Source organism: Thamnophis elegans, chromosome Z, assembly GCF_009769535.1.
Source record: "Thamnophis elegans isolate rThaEle1 chromosome Z, rThaEle1.pri, whole genome shotgun sequence".
Classification (NCBI taxonomy): domain Eukaryota; kingdom Metazoa; phylum Chordata; class Lepidosauria; order Squamata; family Colubridae; genus Thamnophis; species Thamnophis elegans.
This window is the reverse complement of record NC_045558.1, coordinates 123,901,602-123,925,372: the sequence shown is the minus strand read 5'-3', so window position 1 is coordinate 123,925,372 and position 23,771 is coordinate 123,901,602. Positions and strand designations below refer to the sequence as shown.

Below are 23,771 nucleotides of genomic sequence, written 5' to 3'. Positions count from 1 at the left end.
TTTACCATGCAAGCAAAAAAGGACCAGGCGTGGATCTCATGGTTGTGGCCACCATCTTAACGCTTCTTACACAAATGCATATCCTGAGGACACACGCTCACACACATCGAAGGGGACGGTGGTGCAGATGTGATTCCAAAGCTTCGCAGCGACAACTTGGTGATAATTTCCAGAATTCCTCAAAAGTGCTTCTTTAAGCAGTGACTTTTAAGGAGTGCCTTGATCCAAGCGATGGCATTTTGGTGCTTGTTTTCAAAGGCGTCTTTAAGATGAGGTTTTCTGAAGAAGAGCATAAAACTCAAATCTGTTGAGATTTGGGCAAGTTTGAGCTTTGCGCCAAATTGTCAATGTCTAGATAGATGCGCAAATGTGCCCTTCTGTAGCTTTAAGCTTAACTTGAAGGGTCCATAAATAGGGAAATCGTCTTACTGATAGACATCTTGCTGAATTGTATTGAGGGGGACACATACTTTAGGATGATGGTCTAACCATTCAAAGTTGCAATGGACCCCCTCCAAAAAAAGTTACAACCTGAGTCTGAGGTTACGATGGCTGCACAACTACATGCACACTCTTTGTAGTCACGTGATCATATTTGGGGGGGCTTGGCAACTAACTTGCCTTTATGGCTATTCGCAGCATCCTATGATCACGTGACTCTGATTTTCAACAGTTTTTGCTGGTTTCCAGCAAAAAAAGAAAAAGCACATTGGATAAAATGTATTTACTTGGCAACCAGGGCTTTCACTTAACGACTGCCTCAAAATATAACATAAAATCAGGTGCAGTCACATGGCGACCTGCTTAACGACCACAACTAATTCCATGCTGAATTATGGTTGTTAAATTGAGGACCATCTGTAATATTATGGCAATATTAAATTACAAACAATGGTAATGCTTGCCTTTCTTTTATTGTTGTTTATATCCCATTTTTCCAAACAAATTTTCACAGTAACATAATAGAAAAACAAATTGTAATAAATACATGTTATCAAATATAAATAGATCTATCTATCTACACAAAGATAGAAAAGCATCATATTATAGTAGCATATTATAAATCAGCCTGGGGAAGAAGACATTTTAAAAAGACAAAGATCAACAATCAAATGCTTATAGAGTACAAGATGCTGGTTTCCAACAATTAAAGCCTATACAATCAGCAACGTTATCATGCATAAATAATCAGATGTTGGCAGGACAGAGTTTAGAGATGTTTAAATAACTTACTTCATTAAATGCAACATTGAAAATAAATACACCAACAAATCCATGTCAGTTTTATCATCTTGGGGGGGGGGGAAACCTCAATATTAGTTGGGTGCTTTTTAATTCACACAAGAAATCCAAGATTCTACCCACATCTTGCTTTCAAAATAAAGTGCTGAGGCTCAAAGAAAGCAAAAGTGGAGGGCAAGAAACCTGGATTCCTGGCTTGTCTACAAAAGCCAAGGAAGCTGTAGTCTGTGCTAACATGGTACAAAGGTTTATATAACCATGGCATACACAGTATAACAAACCACCCTTAAGGTTTGTTCAAAAGGCTAAGCCATAAAGTACAGCAGTTAAGTTTGTAGAATACCTAAAGCTCAAGGAAACAAGCCATATCATGGTTTAATACATTGGGAGAAGTATGTCAGTCTCAATATTTCTATTGAGATACTAGAGAATCATAATCACTGAAACAAAATGTAAATTGTATGGGGCTGTCTGTAATTAATTGGCAAGACTCTACTGACACTAAAAAGCTCATATTTAGTACACAGGTTACTTAGTGTGTGTGGTTTGTTTTTTAGAAAATAATAAGAGCATTCCAAAGCATTAAAGAACAGGGCATATTGACTATACAAGCTTCACAGCCTTTGAAAATGAATTTTTAGGAGTGTAAAAATTGGGTGAGTCAGTTTTGATCAGTTTAGTCCCAGGCTTATTTGCAGGTCAAAAAAAAAGGAAATAAATATTTGCCATCCTGATATTTCAGGATCAGGAGTGGACAACCACAGGCTTAAAAAAAATGAAATGAAATGAGAAATGTAACTGTATGAACAGGGTGCCTAAGGCAGTGTTTCTCAACTTTGGCAGCTTTAAGACACGTGGCAGGGAATTCTGGGAATTGAAATCCACACATCTTAAACATTGCCCAGTTGAGAAACATGAATAAATGAATGCAATGTTGACTAGAGAATTTCCAAGGATGTGACTGGTCTTGTAGATATTTCTCTGGCTTGTGGGATTACACCAAGATTCAAGTTGCTTCAAGACAGATGTACATACAAATCATAAATTGAAGCAAAAGTTTGCTTTCAATCCCTCACTGCAAGAGAAATCCTGATTTATGAGCTTGCTAGATGTTAACAAGAAGGTTAGGCAGTCAGGCAAGTCTCTTGATCCGTGGCCTTTGGAAGAGGGGGCTTTTGCACATTATAGTATGCGGACCAGGCAGCGTTCATGATCCACTCTTCATGGGTCTTGACCGATGTGAAAACCCCTGGACGAATTATAGTTCCACATCCATTCCCAAAACTGGAAATTCCAGCCAAGAACCACACCCCATTTTGGCTGCAAACCAAGGGGTCTCCGATGCTTACCTAGAGATTCAAGAATAGCAAGATTACCATCTCAAGCCAACAAAATGGGAAGCTGCAGGGTAACATTTCCAAATCATAAGGAAGCAGAGGTAATGCAGGCAGAAATAAGCAATGTTATTTGGGTTATCTGGATATTGATTCTAGAAAAAACTTATTACCAGCAGTTGTAAATCATAATTCAATTGTCCTTTAGTCCTCAAATATAGCTTCTTCTTATAATGTTCAAAAATTTTATATGTTAAGTAAGAACTGGGGAATCATTTTTTTTATCCCACTTTATTCTGTGGTATTTTTTTTTTCAATTTTCCATAATAGCTTTATCTTACATGCCTAGATAAGGTCAGCTGGATGCTATTTTGCTTAAGAGCTCCATTAATGATACTATCTATCAATAATAGTACGGTATTTCTGCAGTGTCTCTTATGTGACACAGATGAGTGAAAAATCTAGACTTCTTTTTTTGTTTCATTGACTTAAAAGAGGAAAAGATCTGAGACAGAACTTCTGGGTTTCATCTCCAATCAACATAAAGAATTCTATATTGGATTAAAGTTAAGAAACAGTCAAAGAAACAACTTGTGAGAGTTTATGGCACTTTGGATTGCAGGGTCTTGTTTCATCACCCAAAGGTTCATGCACATCAAAAGGATGTGCATGAACAGACAACAGTTGAAGTTGTGAGTAGGGGAATGAGACAAATTTTAGGCAATGTACTTGATAAAAAGCACTTTGAAATGAGAAGCTGGTCACAGCCTTAGGATGGCCCTGTATTGAATGTTTCAGCACCACAAATGATGGACAGCTCAACTGTTTTAAAAATGATTTTTTTTTTTTAGTAGCACAGCCTTTATTGTCATTGTACATCATGTATACAACGAAATTGGTTATTGCCCTGAATTTTGCTTTATCTCTGGTTAGGGAATATCAGTGCTTCAGTTAATAATGGGTAAATAATAGTTATTTAACTATTCAAAGTTTAGGGTATTTTCTGTCCATTTGGCTTTTTACTGCGGCAAGGAATTATAGTTTCCCTGAAGTTAGGAAAAAGTCTACACCAAACAGGTCAATTTGCATTAAAAAAAGTTCCCACAAATGTTTAAGTGCACCATTTTCAACATAATTTATCTGTGAAACATCTAACAAAACAGACCATATTTAAATCACATATTAATTTTAAAACAGAAGACATCGAAATCAAATATATTTACTCCTTTCATTTTTTTTTCAGGGTTCAATCCAGAAATCTCAAATCTTTAAAAAGAAAAATCCCACTGTTTGCATAAATTCAGTCTTCTGGCATTGTGCTGCTCATAACAATTGATTGTGGGAATGGTCAGGGTGAAGGGCCTTGCTCTGATTCCAATTATTCTAAGCCACAGCATGTGATGAAAACTTTATTCCAGCAGTGGTGTCTTTTCATAGTATGCCCAAAGCTGCTGTATCACTGGTTAAACTCAGAGTACTCCTAAATTCACTTTAGTGTCATGTTTCCCCGAAAACAACACAGGGTCTTATTTTCTTTTGACCCCTGAAATAAGCACTTGACCTTTTGGGGAGGTCTTATTATTTTTGAGGTACAGGAGGCGGCGAGTGTGGTCACCTCATGGCTGCTTCCCTGTTGCAATATTTTCAGGGAGGGTTTATTTTCAGGGTAGGGCTTATTTTAGTACTTGCACTCAAAAGCCCGATTGGGCTTATTATCCGGGAATAATCTTATTTTTGGGGAAACAGAGGAAAAATTTAGAGTTTGGCATTCAGGGGAAATTCAAATCCAAAAGCTGCACTGAAAGAAGCATTCCTATTCCCCATTCAATTGAATCCATGCAGGAGAATGAGGAAACACCACTGGTGTTTAACAAAAAAAAAAGTTATTTTAGACCTGGACAATTCGGTTTTAGGGAGATAACCCAGCTCCCATTTTTTTCCCCACTCATATCATTTATGAACACCTCTAAGCTGAGACATGGCAATTCCTTACCTCACAACGCATGGATCTGTTGTGTGGCGCTGCACAGATCATCTCAGGAATGATGGGGGTTTTTCTCCCAGGGTCACTCGTCGCATTGTAGAGGCAGTTGCATTTCTTTGGGCCAAGGATTTTCGCCTGCACACTTTGCAGAGGGCTTGGCATCCCACCATCATCTGGATAAAGAGAGAACAATATTGTTGAATAGGGGGAGTAATTCTAAATGAGTGACATGGTGGCCTAGAGGTGGAGCTCTTGCCTTACAATCAGGAGGCTGTGAATTCAGTGCTCGGTAATGGATATTTCTCTCTCTCTCTGGATGCAAAGAGAAAATATCTGGTGTGAACCCCATTTAGGCATCAGGAAGAGCAGCCAGCCAGCTCAACTCCATTCAGTCACCCTGACTCCACCCCAATGCAAGAGATCACATGGTTGTTAAAAAAAAGGAGGGAAAGGGGGGGGTTAATTCTAAATCTCTAATCTCCTTTCCTCTTTCCCCTGCAAAGCACCATAGATTTCTTCAACATTAGGCAGCATCCTGAGCTGTGACAACCTCTCTTTTCGCCATATCTTGTATCAAATTAAAAGTTCTATTAAAAGCCTATCCTAGAGGAAAAACCCATCACCCTCTCCCATCCTGCTGATCCACAACGTACCAATTCTCCGCCCACGGGTCCAGCAAGTCGAGCCAAGAGGGAACTGGTGGGCAGCATATGGGGCACAAATGGCCCAGATGCTGTTGTTGAACACCACATGTTGCGCCAGTGTGGCTACTGCAATGTCGTGACCTTCCATCATGTCAATGTAGAGACCGTGAAGCTCAATGTTTTTTAGAGTTCTCTTCTCTTGCCATTTTTGTCGCCCTCCTTCCAGATACTCTCCCAGCAATACCTCCCAGCCTTCTGTTTCCTGGCGCCTGGAAAACATCACGCAGAAGGAAAAAGAATGATGCCCAAGTAAAACAAAAAAAAAGGAAGTCTGTGCGATCAGATTGGATTGAATACAGATAGTCCTCCATTTATGACACTTGGGACTGGAGCTTCTATCGCTAAGCAATGTGGACATTAACTGAGTCACATCCAACTTTAGAACCTCTTTTGCCCCACTTCTTAAGCGAATGTATCTGGTTGTTAAGCGAATCATGTAGGTGTTGAAAAATCCCCCATTGAGTTTGTTTGCTGTAAGCCAGCAGGTGTCAGGTTTCCCCCAAAAAATGCCCTAACTGACATTACAGTTGCCAGCGAGAAGGTCACGAAAGGTGATCACATGATTCTAGGACCCTGCAATCGTCATAACTACGTGCTGATGGCTAAGCGCCAAAAGTTTGACCATGTGATCATGGGGACACTGCAATGATCATCAGTAGGAGGCCTGGTCATGTCACTTTTTGTCAGCACTGCTGTAACGTTAAACTGTCATTAAACAATTGTAAGTCAAGGGTTGTCTGTAATCACTTTGGACTGAAATTTTGGGGTTTGACTTGATATAAAGAGGGAGGGTTTCCAGATATCCTGATTTTTGTAAAACCAGGCCAAAAATTCTGGGAGTTGAAATTCTACCATAGTCAGTTTGGTTTGGTGGTTAAGGTACAAGCTAGAAATTGGGAGATGGGGAATTCTAGTCCTGCCTTAGCCATGAAAGCCAGCTGGGTGACTTTGAGCCAGTCATTCTCTCTTAGCCCAACCAACCTCCCAGGTTTGCTGTTGGGGGAAAATAGAAGAGTGAAGTCACATTGGATATATTTGCCACCTTGTAAAAATAATGAAGGCAAGATGCAAATAAATAAATAGTCACCATCAGAACCAGACTGGTGCCAGATTCATTCATGTTTACGATACAGAGAAATGAATGGGTCAGGTTAGCTAAGCTTGAGAACATTCAAAGGACACCATTGGTTGAAACGAAGTTCTCAGATCTAATCCAGAGCCAGTGAGATGAATGTGGATATTGACCAACATGGGCTCTTCCCTACTCAAAGGCTGCCTCACCCCCATCCTCTACTCACCCGATGAAGCACTGAGCAGCAGTCAGGATGTGGTGTTCCCCAATCAAAGTGCCTCCACAGACGTGCTGTCCTTCATACTGTAGACTTACATACCAAGGCCACTGTTTGTTCTCCTGTTGCAGGGCCCCACAGCCTGGAGATCAAAAAAGAACACAGGTAGTCCTCAACTTATGACCACAATTAAGCCCAGAATTTCCATTGCTAAGCAAGACAGTTGTTTTGCCTCGTTTTATGATCTTTCTTGCTACAGTTGTTAAGGGAATGACGGCAGTTCTTTAGTTAGTAACCTGGTTGTTAAGTGAATCTGGCTTCTCATTGACTTTGCTTCTCAAAGTTTGCTTCACATATTGCCCGGAATGATGGGAACTGGAACACAATCACATTTGGAAGGCCAAAAGAGTCACTGCGACTGTCACAAGTACTTGCCAAGTGTCCAAAATTTGATCTGGTGACCATGGAGATGCTGCAATGGTTGCAGTGCCATAACTTAGAACGGTAACTAAACAAGTGGGTGTAAGAAGAGGACTACCGGTAAAATGAGGCGCCAGTTCATCTTATGTCCCCAAAGGCAATAGGTACAGTACATATATATGGCTACGCCCTTCATCACCTCTTCCACATTGGCAGGGCTGTGCCAGTCATGAACCCTGAACATCTCCAAGCGACGCACACAGGGTGATGCTAAAGATTTTCACAGTGTGTTGATGGGGACAATAAAATAAGAAGCAAAAGAGGCCCAGCGAATCACTGTGAAAGGGAAAACATTTTTTCTGTTTTTCAATCCACACGTAGCCAAAAGGTTACTATTCCACATGAACGGAATTATTACACATCCTTCTGGATGTGACCTTTGGATGCCTAGATGAACAGATAAGCCATATAATTCTCATCACAAAAAAAGGCACTGATGAGAGCATCCAGCTTTAAACTGATATGCCCAGATAAGAAGCAAGATTCAGATGGGAATCCTGTGGTCTGCCAAATGTGATTGTGTTCCAGTTCCCATCATCCCAGGCAACATCGTCAGTAGGGATGGAGATTGTAGTTCAATGTAGGAAGGGCTATTGATCCTTCTTCCCTCTGATGGACTAAATGGGTCTTAAATTAAGATTAGAACGTAGTGTTACTCAACCTTGGCAACGTGAAGATGGCTGGCTGGAGAATTCTGGGAATTGAAGTCCACCCATCTTCAAGTTGTCAAGGCTGAAAAACACTGCTCCATAAAATGAGGGCCAGTTTCACATGGAAATTAAGACAGCAATTATACAGAATTGGTGACTAGTTAGAGCAATGTTTCTCAACTTTAGCATTTTTAAGATGTCTGGCCTTCAACATGGCTGGCTGGAGAATTCTGAGAGTTGAAGTTCACAAGTCTTAAAATTGCCATGTTTGGGGACCTCTGGCTTAAACCTTCCTTCTCTGAAAAAAGAAGACGCAGAACTGAAAGCTGGATCAGAAAGCTAGAGGGAGAAAATATGGAATATCACCAAAATCCTGAAGGGAGGTTTTGGACAGGTGGGTTGTCAACGAAGGTTTTCACAGTAACCAGATGTGAAGGGTGCCTACCTGTGCACATGTAACTGTCAGTGGTGTTAGGTATGGGCTCAATCTGATTGGCAAATGAGGCTCCTTCAACATGATGCTGGATCCAGCTGGTGTAGGATCTCACGTCTGTCAAGAGGGTGGGTCCGTAGAATTGGGTACAGCTCAAGGAGGAACTCATGATCCCTGCCTGGAACCACCGGCCGTTCTCTAGGCAAACCAGCGGGCCACCCGAGTCACCCTAGGGTGGAAAGATATATATATATATTGCATTTTATCTGCATGCACAGTGATGTCTGTCTCCATTTCCTCCTTTGCTAACAAGTTCTTACTGCATGATCCACCAGTGGGAGCTAATGGCAAGGAGATGCCTCAGGCTGAACCTCCCCAGCCTTTGATGGGCAACAACATTAAGTTAAAGAGTAGATGAAGGGAAAAAAGCCAAGGAAAAGAATTATGAATTCATAATTCTTTTCCTTGGCTCCTATCTCTCTAGTTTTATTTAATTATGAGAATTATGAATTCAACTATGATAAAACCATCCAGTAAAACTTGGAAATCTGTTGGTCTTAATCATAGAAATACAGGGCTGAAAGGGACCTTGGAGGTCTTCTAGTCCAAACTTTTCTTGAAAACCTACAGCAATGGGGCATCCACAACTCCAGAAGGTGATTAATTAATCTATAGATTAATTATTCTCACTGTTAAAAAAAACTCCTCCTTATTTTAAGGTTTGATCTCCTCTGATGAGCTTCCCCCCTTTGCTTCTTGTCCTGTCCTCGGGTGGTCTGGAGAATAAATCTAATTGGATGTTTCTAGTCTAATGAAAAGAAGGACTATGATGAAATGACAACAGTGTTCCAATATTTGAGGGGCTGCCACAAAGAAGACGGGGTCAAGCTATTTTGAACAGTACCAAAAGGCAAGACAAGAAACAATGAATGGAAACTAATCAAGGAGAGAAAGTAACCTAGAACTAAGGAGAAATTTCCTGACAGAACAATCAGTGGAACAACCTGCCTCCAAAAGGTGTGAGTGTTACATCACTGGAGGGTCTCAAGAAGAGACTGGCAGCCATTTGTCTGGAACGGCATAGGATAGGGTCTCCTGCCTTGATCAGGGGTTTGAAGTAGAAGATCTTCAAGATCCCTTCCAACCTTGTTATTATGTTATATTAGGGTAGATCTAATTATCTCAAGTTATACTTAAGGCCCTCTGCTGAATTCCTTTTTTTCACCATGTTGCCGAGGTGGGTTCCTACCAGTTCGCACCTGTTCGGTAGAACCGGTTCGTCAAATCTACCGAACCGGTTAGAAGAGGTTCCACCAGTGGACCCGGAAAGCAGGCCACACCTACAGAAGAGGTTCCAAAATTTTTTGAAACCCACCACTGCCATGTTGCATTCCCTTTGTGCCATACAGAAAAAAATTGGAGGGAAAAGAGGGAACTGTACAACTTCCTGAAACATTTTCTAGCCTCTGAATTCAAAGATTTCCTCAAGCATTGCTGCAGAATCCCAAGTTCAGACCTACAGGGCTAGAAACGTGACTTACATTCTTTGCTTCAAAATTATCAACCAACTCTTCTCTATCAAGGTAGGGTTGTGTGAAAATATTTAAATTTAGTAGCTGGAAGAGTGGGGATGTACAATGAGCCAAAACACACAGTTGTAGCTGATTGGTTGGAGACGGCTGGCTCCTACATGAGGCAATCTATGCCATGATTGGTAGTTGTGGGTATGGAGGGGCAGTTTCCCTTTTTCCCTGCCTTGTTTTTTTCGGTGTGCCCTATATGCTCTGTGATTTACCTCATGATGCTTCTGTTTGCCTGACTATCTTGTTTGCTGCAAATATAGATGTAAAATACTGTATATTTATTTATATAAAACTATAAACTACAAGTTCATGTCAGTGACTTTGACTTCATTTGGACAGTCATAATTCCCTGACTGGCCAGCAGTGTTATTGTTAGAAATTCTGTTTATATAAAGCACCACACAAGTGCTTTACATAAGAACAAACAAAGAGTATAGTCACCATGTGTTTTACTGCTCAACTATATTACTGCAATAGGAAACTACTTAGAACAAAAGAGCATAGAGTATGTATAGATCCAAACTTGTAAATACTGCCATCTACTGGCTGAATACGTCTGTAGTTGTTGCAATATAAAATACATCCCAACATGTATTCCAACAGTTAGGAAGCGGCAGACAAACACTGCCGGAGGTTGGGAGTATGATGTTTGACTAACCTTACAAGGTCCTCTTTTGCGGTCAGGAGTCAGGGCGCAGACCATGCCAGGCAAGGCAGGGTTGACGATCCGCCTGTTGCGCAGATTGCTGTAAATGCAGTTGCAGGTGTCGACAGTCAAAAGGTCCATGGTTATCTCTTGGAGGGGCTTGGGGTCTGGCAGGTGGACTGGGGGACAAGAAGGAATGAGGTTAAACCTGCAGAAACGGTAGCCCTAAACACAATATTTTGCACTGAAATACATGCATACACACACTCTAGATAAACTCAAGCACACACACACCAAAACGTGCTTGCTTGCACATGCACTCATTCTCTTGCCTTTTGTGCAGGTAGTCCTTGACTTATGACCACAATTGAGTTTTCCAAAGTTTTTCTTGCTAAGTGAGAAACTTAAGAGAATTTTGCTCCATTTTATGGCCTTTCTTGCCACAGTTATTAAATGAATCACTGCACTTGTTAAGTTAGTAACATGGTTGTTAAATGAATTTGGTTTCCCCTATTGACTTTGCTTGTCAGAAGGTCACAAAAATTCATCACATGATCCCGAGACATTGTAATTGTCATAAATATGAGGCAGTTGCCAAGCACCTGAATTTTGAGCATGTGACCATGCTGCAGTGGTTGTGTAAAAAATGGACATGTCACTTTTTCAGTGCGGTTGTAACTTCGATTGCTCACTAAATGAATATAAGTTGAGGGCTACCTGTAGCCTCTTAGACAAGACACTGTCCTATTCCACCTCCACTTCTCTTCGGCTTGGCTTCAGCCCCCATTTCTTCCAGGTTCTTTATGGGGCTGTATCCACTAATCCCATCAGCTTCCATGGATCCTGGGTTCTAATCACCTAGGGCAGGGCTGTCAAACTCAAGGCCAGGGGGGCCAGATGCAGCCCACGGGGTGCTTAAATCTGACCCACAGGGCCACCCTGGAAACAGCCAATTTCGCTAGCAGAGCTCTCGGGCCACCACAGGCAACCCTGACACAAGTGACATATAGCTAGCCACCCCCACTCTGCCTCCTGAGGTCAACACAACGCTGATGATCCCTCAATGAAATCGAGTTTGACACCCCTGACTTAGGGACTTCCTCTTTCTCAGTAGGCCAGTTTCTCCTCACAGAGGGAGAGAAAGAATCTAACTAGCAAGATGATGCCCAGTCATAGTTTTATCCACACTTAATGTGTCTAGAACCCCACCCAAACCAACCTCTGGGTGGGGCCTTTAGCCGGTCAGAACCCGGCTGCAGAAGTGGTAGGCGAGTGCATACATGAATACACACTTGCTCAAGCAGTGGCTGAGCACATGCACATGTGGTCCATTTGTGCAAGTGGTGTGTGTGTGTGTATGCTCACTGCTTGTGCAAGTGGAGCCGCACGTGTGCGCATTTGACTGCCACTCATGCAAAACCATCCCCCCTTCCTCCCTGCCAGTCCGCAAAGCCAGAAAGGATGGGGGACTCTGCCCTAAGGCTTCTCCTTATCAATAAGAAACTCCAGACCTTTTTTTTTTTTAATCTGTCTTTTACAGATTCCTGAAGCCAGATATGAAGACCCTCCAGGCCTCCCCACTCTCTAACCCCTTCTATTCACCATTGGCTGCGACGTCTCCCCAGCCAGTCAACCAGCACTGGGTCCCAAAGGCAAAGCGGTGCTCGGCAAAGGGCAGGCAGATGGGTGCAATGTCTTTGGTGTAGCGCACAGGCTTCGCCAGGCGCACCAGAGCGATGTCATGGCCTGTGATGTAGCTGGTGTAGTTTTCAAAAGGGATAACCATGGAGACATTCAGTTTTGTCCCTCTGAACCGCTTGCCAGTCAGCTTTATAGTTCCCAAGATCACGCTCCAGTGCTGCACGTGGATTTCTTTCCCAATCCTGGAATAAAACAACATCCGTGTAAGAGAGCTGTAATTCCACCCAACTTTCTGCCATCTACACCTAGAATACTGCATCCAGTTTTGGTGACCACACTACAAAAAAAAGGGGTTGAGATTTTGGAAAAAGTGCAAAGAAGAGCAATTAAAATAAATAAAGCCCTGAAGACTAAAACATATGAAGAACGGTTGCAGGATTTGTGTTTGACTAGTTGAGAGAAAAGAAGGACTGGGGGGACCTGATAGCAGTGCTCCAATATTCGAGGGGCTGCCACAAAGAAAGTCAACTTATTTTCCAAAGCTCCCAAATGTAAGAAAAGTAACAATGGATGTAAACTGATCAAGGAGAGAAGCAACTTGGAATCAAGGAGAAACTTCCTAACAGATCAATTAATCCGTGGAACACCTTCAGAAATTGGGGGTACTTCATCACTGGAGGTTTTTAAGAAGGGATTGGACAGTTACTGCAGGGGGCTGGATTAGAAGACCTAGAAGGTCCCTTGCAGCTCAATTCAGATTCTGATTCTGATGTGCCAGACCATAATTCCCATAATTCATGGTCAATATAAATGACTGAGGATGATTAAACACAGGGCTTCAACAGGAGGCACTGTGTTCAAGAAAGATTACCTTGGGGTAAATATTTTAAGTTTGTAATTAATTGATAGAAAAGAGTTGATCATTTTGATAAAGACAGACAGAACGGTTCTGAAATGTCTGTTAATTGCAGCTAGTCCTCGACTTACAACCATTCATTTTGTGACTGTTTGAAGTCACAATGGCACTGGAAAAAGTGACATGACCATTTTTCATATTTAACAACTGTTGCAGCATCTCCCATCACCACATGATCAAAATTCGGGTGCTTGGCAACTGGTTCATATTTATGACGGTTGCAATGCCTCAGGGTCACGTGATCACCTTTTGTGACTCTGACAAGCATAGTCAACGGGGAGCCAGATTTCACTTAGCAACCGTGTTACTAATTTAACTGCAGTTTTGTTTAACAATTGTGGCAAGAAAGGGGGGCAAAACTTACTTAACAACTGGGGGCAAAACTTACTTAACAACTGTATTGTTTAGCAACAAAAAAAATTGGGCTTAACAGTAGTCATAGGTCGAGGACTACTTGTATTATTTTCATTCAGGGGCACCTAAACTAGCAGTCCTAGGCATCCCCAGGGGAAATTGTGCACCTATCTTCTATCTTTCTGGAGAATTAGTTCCAGAGTAGCCATCCCAATTATTTAGTTTGGTGTTCAGCAGCTACTCGCTCAATTTAATTCAATTCCATTTGATTCAATTCCATTCAATTGTAGACTAGTACAATAGGAATACTCTGTGAATAGCTAGATAGACAGGCAGACAGACAGGGATATGGATGGATATTAGTGTGTCTGTGTGTCTGTGTGTGATGAAGAACAAAATCAATTCTAAGACAAAGTTAAAACACAGTTATTAAATAATCTAACATTAAGTGAGGTCCAAGATGCAGCCTGTATTAAATTCTAATCTAGAGTCTAAAATTACATTAAATATGTAAAATTACAACAAAGTGATACTATCAAACATTTAAATAAATTATAGCTACGGAGAATGCAGAAGCAGAATAGCATTACAGAAAATTGGCCTTTTGGGGTCCAATGGGTTTTTATGCTGCTGCCCCAAAGTTAATTACATAAGTTGTAACAAAAGCAGCTTTCTACTGCCAATTTAAATCAAAACAGTCCTCAGTGGGAATGGTGGCAGAAGTAGGTTGGGCTACCAATGAGTCGCCAGAAAGTATAAGGAACTTTGTCAGGCTAGGAGGCATATTAAGGGCGTGAAGAAAAGGGTACCCATCTTCACTTACTCGAAAAAGCAATGGGCAGCAGTGAGAACCCATTGGTTATTAATGAGGCTTCCTCCGCAGATATGTTGGTTCTGATATTGGATACTGGCTTGCCACCTCCACTCGCCAGGCTGGGCATTCACGCCACCCGCTATCCTTGGAACAGGCCGTTGAAGTCCACATGTTAATGCTGGATGGGGAAAAGGAAGATTAAAAAGGACATCTTATTGAGAGGTTATCCAATTTTGTTTTGATGTTTCGGAGCTAGTGTTGACTCCTGGAAATGAGTCCCTGCGGTTTTCTTGATAAGTTTTATGGAAGTGGTTTGCCCTTGCCTGCTTCCTAGGGCTAAGAGAGAGTGGCTGGCCTGAGTCATCTAGCTAACTTCATGCCTAAGGTGGGATCTAACTCAGGCTCCTGGTTCCTTGCCTGGTGTCTTAAGCACTGTACCAAACTGGCCCTCACCTGATAGAGCAGGTTTTCTTAACCTTGGTAACTTTAAAATGTGTGGACTTCAACTCCCAAAATTCTCTTTAAAATTATTGAAAGTATAATCAGTTAACCATATGGGATTAATAGCAGTAAAGTCTTGCATCATCATTATTATTATTATACAATTGTATCACAGCGGCCAGTTGTTTCGCCGGATTTGGCATTGGTTACTAGTCGGGCCCCACCCAGGGGCCTAGGACGTCGTAACGTATTTTCGTAATATGCGTGCAGATCCAAGCAGTGCGGCTTTTTGCATTTGACTGATGGTGATTTTGTCAATTTTTAACTGTTTTAAATGTAATTCCAGTGATTTTGGAATAGCACCCAGTGTGCCAATTACCACTGGAATTACCACTGCTGGTTTGTGCCATAGTCGTTGAATTTCGATTTTTAAGTCCTGGTATCTTGCAATTTTTTCATGTTCCTTCTCGGCGACCCTGCTATCACCTGGTATTGCGATGTCTATGATTGTGACCTTATTTTTCTCAACCAGTGTGATGTCTGGTGTATTATGCGCCAGTATTTTGTCGGTTTGTATACTATTTGTATATTATTATTATTATTATTATTATTATTATTATTATTATTATTATTATATTTGTCAAGCATGTATAAGATAACAGATATAAGTGAAAACATGATTATGAATGCATGAAATGGATACAAAAAAATTGGGACATTAGGACAAGGACAGTAGGCATGTTGGTGCGCTTATGCACACCCCTTACAGACCTCTTAGGAATGGGGTGAGGTCAACAATAGACAGCCTAAGGTTAAAGCTGTGAGGGTTTGGGGAAGAAACCACAGAGTCAGGTAGAGCATTCCAGGCATTGCCCACTCTGTTGCTGAAGTTGTTTTTTCTGCAATCGAGTTTGGAGTGGTTTACCTTGAGTTTGTATCTATTGTGTACTTGTGTATTGTTGTAATTGAAGCTGAAATAGTCATTGACAGGTAGGAAGGTGTCTACAAGGTCGAATCCACCCAGCTTGATTCTCTTACTGACTGGTGAAATGTACAGCTTCAAAGCAATTAACTGGGTTTTTTTGGGGGGGAGGGCATGCTTTGTTTCTGACATAGCCCTGATCACATCAATATGATGCAAGACCAATTTTTCCATTTTAAACCCCAGAAGACAACATTTTAAGCCCCCCCAAATATTGTTTGCAGCTGCCTTTCAGACCTAGGATAGAAGGCTCCCAGACTAATCCATTTTCAGCCCAACCTTTATGTGATTTTATATAATTAGAAAGAGTTGCAAAATAAAAGAGAAATACGGCCCATTTATAAACATACCTGGAACTGATGATCCTTTGTGAAGAGCTGGTAAAAACAAAAAACACGGTTGTGTTAAAATCCCCTTTTAAAAAACCCAATATCTGAACAGTTGGTTAAATGCGCATATAAATCCCCTTTGCTACCAAATAGACATTTAAAATTTCATACAACTAAGATAAAGTATCAACAATTAGAAATTCATCCACAGAAAGCCATCAGCTTTCTGCAGAATTTGTAACTGGCTATAAGTCAATTTATTTGAGAAATAAGAATTGCCTTTGAGATAAATGGACATGTTTGTCCTGGGTTATCTCTGCAGTTGTGTGACTTCAGACATGTTAGTAATGCCTGATTCAGTTCAAAGGGGCTACGCACTTGGAGAGGAAATTTCCAGCTGCTTGCGACAGTTAACAAATAGAAGCAGTTTCCTCAGTTGCTCCTTTAGAGATTTTTCCCTCATTTCCTAACAATGAAATTTTGGCCACAAATATTTGAATTGGCTTCTTTATAGCGTTGGTTGTCACAAATATTTCCATTTGATCAGCTGCGGTTGATTAAGTACAGAAAGTCCTTGATTTATGACCATAATTGAGCCCAAAATTTCTGTGGCTAAGCAAGACAGTTGTCAAGGGAGCTTTGCGCCTTTTATGAGCATTCTTACCACATTCACTGTTAAGTGAATCATTGCAGTTGTTAAGTTAGTAACATGGTTGTTAAGTGAATCTGAATTCCTCATTGACTTTGCTTGCCAGAAGGTTGCAAAAGGGATCGTGTGACCCCAGGACTCTGCAACCATCACACATACATGCCAGTTGCCAAGTGTCTGCATTTTGATCATGTGACCAAGAGGATGCTGCAATGGTCGTAAGTGTGAGGAAACAGTCATAAGTCACTTTTTTCAGTGCTGTTATAACTTTGAATGATCACTAAACAAATGGTTGGGCTTTCTATAGTAAAACTGTATGGAAATGGAAATTGCTTATTCCTGCAAATTGCCATTAAGAGCCTCAGTAAATGTTGAAAGTTAAATAGGATGAACTCCAATTAGCATGTTGAAGGGAATACAGGTCAGGTCTATACCAATCTGCTCCATCCAAACAGATATTCTGTAAAGCAGTGTTTCTGAACCTTGGCAACTTGAGGATGCGTGGACTTCAACTCCCAGAATTCCCCAGCCATCTGCTGGGGAATTCTGGGAGTTGAAGTCCACGCATCTTCAAGCTGCCAAGGTTCAGAAACACTGCTCTAAAACGCAACATCTGGGTCACGCTTTGCTCTCCAGATTGGCAAATTTAGATTCAACAACCCTCCTCTACTGCTCCCTTAGGCTCAATTCAGCTTCAGAAAAAAATCTATTTGCTTTGCAACCTTATAATATAATGAGATCACGTCTGTTCAGCTGAAGTTGGATGCGTGTTTTGTTTGATGACCAGGAGCCATCAGGCTGAAATCCAGATGAAACACTAAAAACGCAGGCTGGTGTGGCTTTGTTTGTCAAATGAGAACTCTTCCCCCTCTCTCAACATGGGACACGCCAGCTGCCTTGACTAAGAGTTTTAGCATGAGCTAAGATAAACTCCTGGTAGGTGTAACGCTTGCAAACTGTGACTTAATGCCTTTAATTCAGAGGCCTGCTGCCTGAAGCAAGATTTTACGGAGGCAAAATTATCCCCGAAAAAAGAAATGGGGATCGCTCCCTCGGGGCACACATCCGCCTTCCCGTTCGTCATTCATGACCTCATCCTTTGAATCCAGTTCAATTTATACAGCGAGTACAAATCATCAGTAATTCTTGACGTACAACCATTTGTTCAGTAACTGTTTGAAGTTACAACGGCACTGAGGAAAGGGCCGTTTTTCACGCTTACGACCATCGTGGCATCCCCCGTGGTTGCGTGATCAAAATGTAGCTCCTTTTGCTTACGATGGTTGCAACTGTCCCAGGGTCACACCATGACCATCTTTTTGTGACTTTTAAAGTCAGCCAGGGTTGCTTAATGACCACATAGTTCGCTTAACATCTGCAATGATTCGCTTAACATCCGTGGCAATAAAGGTTGTCAAATGGAGCACAATGCACGTAACAGCTGCCTCGCTTAGCAACAGAAATTATGGGCTAATTGCGGTCCTAAATTGAGAACCACCTGCATGAAATTCTGCACCAATTATATAGATTACAGCTGTGTGTGTGGGTGGGGGGGGGCTATGGAATCCTTTTGAATATTGTCCATAAAAAGGGGGAAAAAATCACTCTGAGGGAAAATAGAGCTTTTCTTTAAAACCAGCCTACGTTTAGCTAAATTCCTTATTTTCTAGATGTTTGAAAAAGAACTAATTTTTCCCCTTGCTGCTTAAAAAACAAAATCTGAAATGTTGTCTGTTTTTCTGGATTTTTCCCCTTCCCACATTTGTCTCATAGGCCAGATCCTCCTTAGAATTAAATTATGGTTCAAAATTGAGAGGAATGCGGGCCAAACCTTTTATCTTCTGGTAGACCTTCCAGGCTATGCACCGGGAAGTGGTCCCCAAAAAATCAAGATGGCGGCCACAACAAAAATCAAGATGGTGGCCACAACAAAAATCAAGATGGTGGCCACAACAAAAATCAAGATGGTGGCCACAACAAAAATCAAGATGGCAGCCAAAACAAAAAAAATGGTCGTGTCTTATTATGTCCAGATAGTATGGCTGCCATCTTGACTTTTGAACCCACCTGCGTACACCCCAGGATCTCAGCTGGCAGTTTGCATTGAAGGAAGAACCAGGGATTTCATTTTCCACAACCCCTCAACCCCTCCTTCAATGGCTGCATTTACTGATGGTTGGCGGATTTGAACAAAAAGCCACATTAGGAAGCCAGTTTTGAGCAGCAGCAGTAACTGGATATACAGCAAGCAGTAGCGCAGAGCACAGGAGAACAAAAGAGCTGGAAAATGCGGGAAAGTCACAAAAGGTGGGATAAATCTCTTATTTCAATATTTTGTCTGTCCATGTTCGTGGCGGAAGGTTATAAGGGTTGAGAAAGAAAGGGAAACCCCAGAAAAAATGGCTATCCTGTTTCTTAGTAATCAATAAATCATAATGTGCCAGCACATTGAACTTGGCTTTAATGCAGGAGTGCCTACAATTGGTGCCTTTCTCTCAATCACTCTCCAAGACGAGGTCAAAAAAGTCAAATCGACCAGTTTGGCACCAGAGAACAAATATGTACTCTGAGTATAAAATGTCCTTGTTTTGTGAGGACCTACAGTTGCCATGTTCCTGCTTTGATCTCTTCCCAATTCCCCAATGGATGCTGAGGCTTTCTGCAGTCATTGCTCATGGCTAGCCCCTTCCTTGTATAACTGCTTTGCAATCTTGAGAAAAATCAAATAAAATGTTCAAATTTGAGATCTGGAATTCCCACTTGTGTCTGATAGGATAAGGAATGGTAATGACAAACAAAACTGGTATTTTTTAACTAGCATTTCACAGGTTAAGGAGTTGGGAGTCCTGACATTTAAAACAGGTTGTGCTGCTCAGCTGGGAAAGAAGATTTATAACTGCACCTTTCCCAATTTTGACCTTCTTAGCAAATAAAACTACAACTCTTTGGCTTTCCCACTTCTTCAGATTCCTTCCATGAAAGAGATTCAAGGAAAAACCAAGAAGCAAAGGGGGGGTATTCAAGATGAAGGGTGTGAATGCATAACTGAAGACACAACAGCTTTTTAATGTGACTTTTGGGGAACCACTTTACATTAGCTGACACTGGCAGGTCCCTTGGACGATGGTAGCTTGTTCTTCTGACTGCTTTGGTGTCTCCAAGGCATGGAATGGCAGCAAGAATAACAGGCAAAAATTCAACAGGGTGAGATTTCCCCAGTATAACATCTTTGCACAAAGAGATTGGGCTGGCAGAGTGGCTAGCTGATGAATGGACAGACAGACAGACAGTTAGTTGGTGGGAGGGAGGACAAGAGGGAGGGAGATCAATTGATCATAACTGCAAAGTTATCAAGAACTATACAAACAGACAGAAGAATATTGTACAGTATGTTCTTCCATTTGTAACATCCCCAGTGGAAGAAATGTTACCCATGGGAAGTTTTACAGTGGGAGTACATGTGTGCTCTCCATTGCCACAGTGGTTCATCCTTAACCACGTTTTAAGACTCACAGAAAGGCATATGAAAAGTTAACTATGAATAGCCTAAGTTTGGCTGATTACAGTGGGAAACTGAGATTAGACAAATCTAAACCAATGCTTCTCAACCTTAGAAACTTTAAGACGGGGAATTCTGGGAATTAGAGTCCACCAATCTTAAAGTTTTGCTGTGGTTGAGAAACATTGGTCTAGATTCAATAGGTACACTGCACTTTCTTAAAGGCGGCAGCTGTATGTTACACAAGCATCACCAACAGTAATCCTCCTGTTTGAAACTTTAGCTCAGGGTCATACGTGAATCAGCTCCCTCCATCACTACCCCTGCTCTCTTGTGAAATTGTCTTCATTTCCTGTACAAAATTGGAAAATATATATTGAAATTGCCTGCTTCCAAGACTAATAGGAACTCCTGGTTTGCAGAGAGGAAGGGATACTCATCCTTGTTGCCACATTGGGGAAAAACGTACTGATTTTTACAGATCAGCCTGGAGCAGTCAGGATAGTCAAAGCAGCTAGCTTTGCTTAGATCACCTTCTTTCACCCTTTTCCCTCTCAAAATGAGTGATGGGCAGATTTTGAACTGAATGCCTCCATCGGCACCACTTCCAGACATTCTTAAACTTATTCTAAACAGAAGTACCAGATTGCTGTTAAGCTTATATTATTGGTTATTCCAGTTTGTCCCAAAAAGGATATGGCATCTACAGCTGGTCTTTTCTAATATTGAGTATATCCCGTTTTTTTAGAAATAGCCAGAATCAAATGAGATTAAACTGTGCAACTTTCAAGAGTTAAGTTCCAGTCTCTTGCACTTTTTTGATAAAGCACCAATCATTTGCATACCCTCCCTGCTTTTTGCTAATCTATCTACTGTATTTGTTAATATATCTTCCTCCAATGCACCTCTGCCATCTCTTACCCCCATAAAAAATGTAAATACTATAAAGATTTTTATTGGCAGGGTAATGGCCGTTAATAGCCCTTATTCCCACCCATTATCCAGCCATGAGTACCATATGGCACATGATTAACTAATCTACCACTGATAATATTTGTTTAGCCAAAGCTATTGGGTTTGGCTTGCAAATTTGGCTTTGTTTTCTGTCGCCACGTTTGCTGAGAAGGTAGATACTTCATTTAACCACCCAATCATCTTTTCAATAAACAGGTTGTAGATTATCCAACCACCAAACTGAATCAACTTGTAATAAATTATAAATCAAATTAGCGCTCTAAAACCCAGGCGCACACCTGGTCTCACTAACCCTTTATCCAAGCTTAGTAACTCACCCAAAAGGACCAAGGCCAGAATCAGCCCAATGTTGGCAGATCTTATCTGTCTGTTCATCTTTGCCAAGTTATTTCTTTGCATCTGCTTGTTCTCTGCAGGACTCAAGGTTTATATATATTCCAGGCATGTTGCAGGAGGAGGCTCCCTGGGTCGCTCCGCCCCCACCACACCTCTTCTGCCTTGCACAATCTGGCATTTTTCAGCATGTGTAAATCTGAAGCCAAATTAGTCATCTTCCTCTCCCCCCCCACCAAGGATCTAATATGCGTTGCCAGAATATTGACAGCAGTGGTCCTGCTGATTTAGGAATAGGGAGAGGGGATGAATTTTTGATCATTCTGTGGCTTCCCCCTTGCCCCTTGTAAGATGGATTCAGACAATCTTTTTTGCCAGCTTTTGCTGATTCTTTGGGTCTTATATATGCAGGAATTCCTTTTCAAGGATACAGTCAGAAACAATCCTTGCCTCTCCAAGCTTTCAGTGCCCATAATTCCTGCCCGCAGATTAGTTAACTCCAGCTCTTCTGGAAATCATCAGTTCTGGGTTGAGTTCCAGGAAGTTGCCTCTGGGGATGTGGACAAGGCCATCCGAGCTGTAAGTGCCTCCACTTGTATTCTGGACCCGTGTCCCTCCTGGCTGGTGGCCAACAGCAGGGAGGTGACACATGGCTGGATCCAGGCGGTTGTCACCGCCTCCCTTCGGGAGGGGCACTTCCCCGCCGCGCTCAAAACGGCGGTGGTGAGACCCCTCCTAAAGAAACCATCGTTAGATCCAGCCATCTTAAACAACTTTCGTCCTGTCTCCAACCTTCCCTTTATCGGGAAGGTTGTTGAGAAGGTGGTGGCCTTTCAGCTTCGACGGGCCTTGGAGGAAGCTAGTTATCTTGACCCCTTCCAGTCCGGCTTCAGACCTGGTTACAGCACAGAAACCGCTTTGGTCGCATTGACCGATGATCTCTGGAGGGCCAGAGATGGAGGCTATGCGTCCATCCTGGTTCTCCTTGACCTCTCAGCGGCTTTCGATACCATCGACCATGGTATCCTTCTGCGACGACTGCGGGAGGTGGGAGTGGGAGGCACTGTTTTGCGGTGGTTCTCCTCCTACCTCTCGGACAGGTCGCAGTCGGTGTTAGTAGGGGGGCAGAGATCGTCCCTGAGGCCCCTAACATGTGGAGTACCTCAGGGTTCGGTCCTATCCCCCCTACTATTTAACATATACATGAAACCGCTGGGCGAGATCATTCGGAGGCACGGGATAAAATACCATCAATATGCGGACGATACGCAATTGTATCTGTCCGCCCCGTGCCAACTCAATGAAGCGGTGGACGTGATGAACCGGGGTCTGGAGGCCGTTAAGAACTGGATGAGTGCTAACAAACTGGTGCTCAACCCGGATAAGACCGAGTGGCTGTTGTGTTTCCCCCCCAATAATTTGGCTAATACACCAACGCTTAGGCTGGGGGGTCAAATTTTATACCCCTCAGATAGGGTTCGCAACTTAGGAGTCCTCCTGGATCCACAGCTGACTTTTGACCATCAGCTGTCAGCTGTGACCAGGGGGGCATTTGCCCAGGTTCGCCTGGTCCGCCAGTTGCGGCCCTACCTAGATCGGGGGGCCCTCACAACAGTCACTCGAGCCCTTGTGATCTCTAGACTGGAATACTGCAATGGGCTCTACATGGGGTTGCCCCTGAAGTGCATCCGGCGACTACAGCTAGTCCAAAATGCAGCCGCGCGAGTGATAGTGGGCGCACCTCGGTTCGCCCACGTTACACCTGTCCTCCGCGAGCTGCACTGGCTGCCTGTTGGTCTCCGGGTGCGCTTCAGGATAATGATGACCATCTTTAAAGCACTCCATGGTAGTGGATCTGGGTACTTGAGAGACCGCCTTCTGCCGATTACCTCCCTAAATCGACCAATCAGATCGCACAGACTGGGCCTCCTCCGAATTCCATCTGCCAGTCAATGTCGACTGGCGACCACACGGAGGAGAGCCTTTTCTGTTGCTGCCCCGACCCTATGGAACGAGCTCCCCATGGAGATCCGCACCCTCACCACGATCCAGACCTTCCGCGCAGCCCTCAAGATCTGGCTCTCCCAGCAGGCCTGGGGATAGGCTTCCAATTACCCGCCCGAGTGTTTGATTGCTGAATGAAAGTTGTGTTTTATTATTTTTCTTTTGTTCACAAAGTGTTTGTTTTGACCTTGCACTTCCCCTCCCCTGTGGTTGTAAGCCGCCCTGAGTCCCCTCAGGGAAAAGGGCGGCATATAAATCCCAATAAAACCTAAAACCTAAAAAACCTAAAAAATCAAATCGGTTGTATCTCCAGGCTTTCCATCTTCCCCAAGCAGAGAGGAGTTCCAGATCTACAGCTGTTTTTGCAGTATTTGCTCAGTGGCGTTCGATGGGAAAACAGGTAAGATGGCGGGCAAGGGCATCGCAATGCCTCTTTGCTACTGCATTACGATGCTTCAACTGATGTCTTCCTCATGTTGATCCTCTGTG

General features: G+C 42.5%; 1 protein-coding gene across 1 annotated transcript; it reads right to left on the bottom strand.

The window, feature by feature from the left end:
- Nucleotides 1-1,290: 1,290 nt before the first annotated feature.
- PRSS53 (serine protease 53) lies at nucleotides 1,291-21,496 on the bottom strand. Its single transcript, XM_032238244.1, is given in 12 exon segments — nucleotides 1,291-2,591; nucleotides 4,570-4,733; nucleotides 5,214-5,473; nucleotides 6,563-6,695; nucleotides 8,129-8,345; nucleotides 10,358-10,524; nucleotides 11,948-12,228; nucleotides 14,080-14,248; nucleotides 15,844-15,870; nucleotides 21,263-21,344; nucleotides 21,346-21,426; nucleotides 21,428-21,496. Coding segments are annotated over 12 exon segments (1,875 nt in total). The 3' UTR covers nucleotides 1,291-2,366.
- Nucleotides 21,497-23,771: the final 2,275 nt, after the last annotated feature.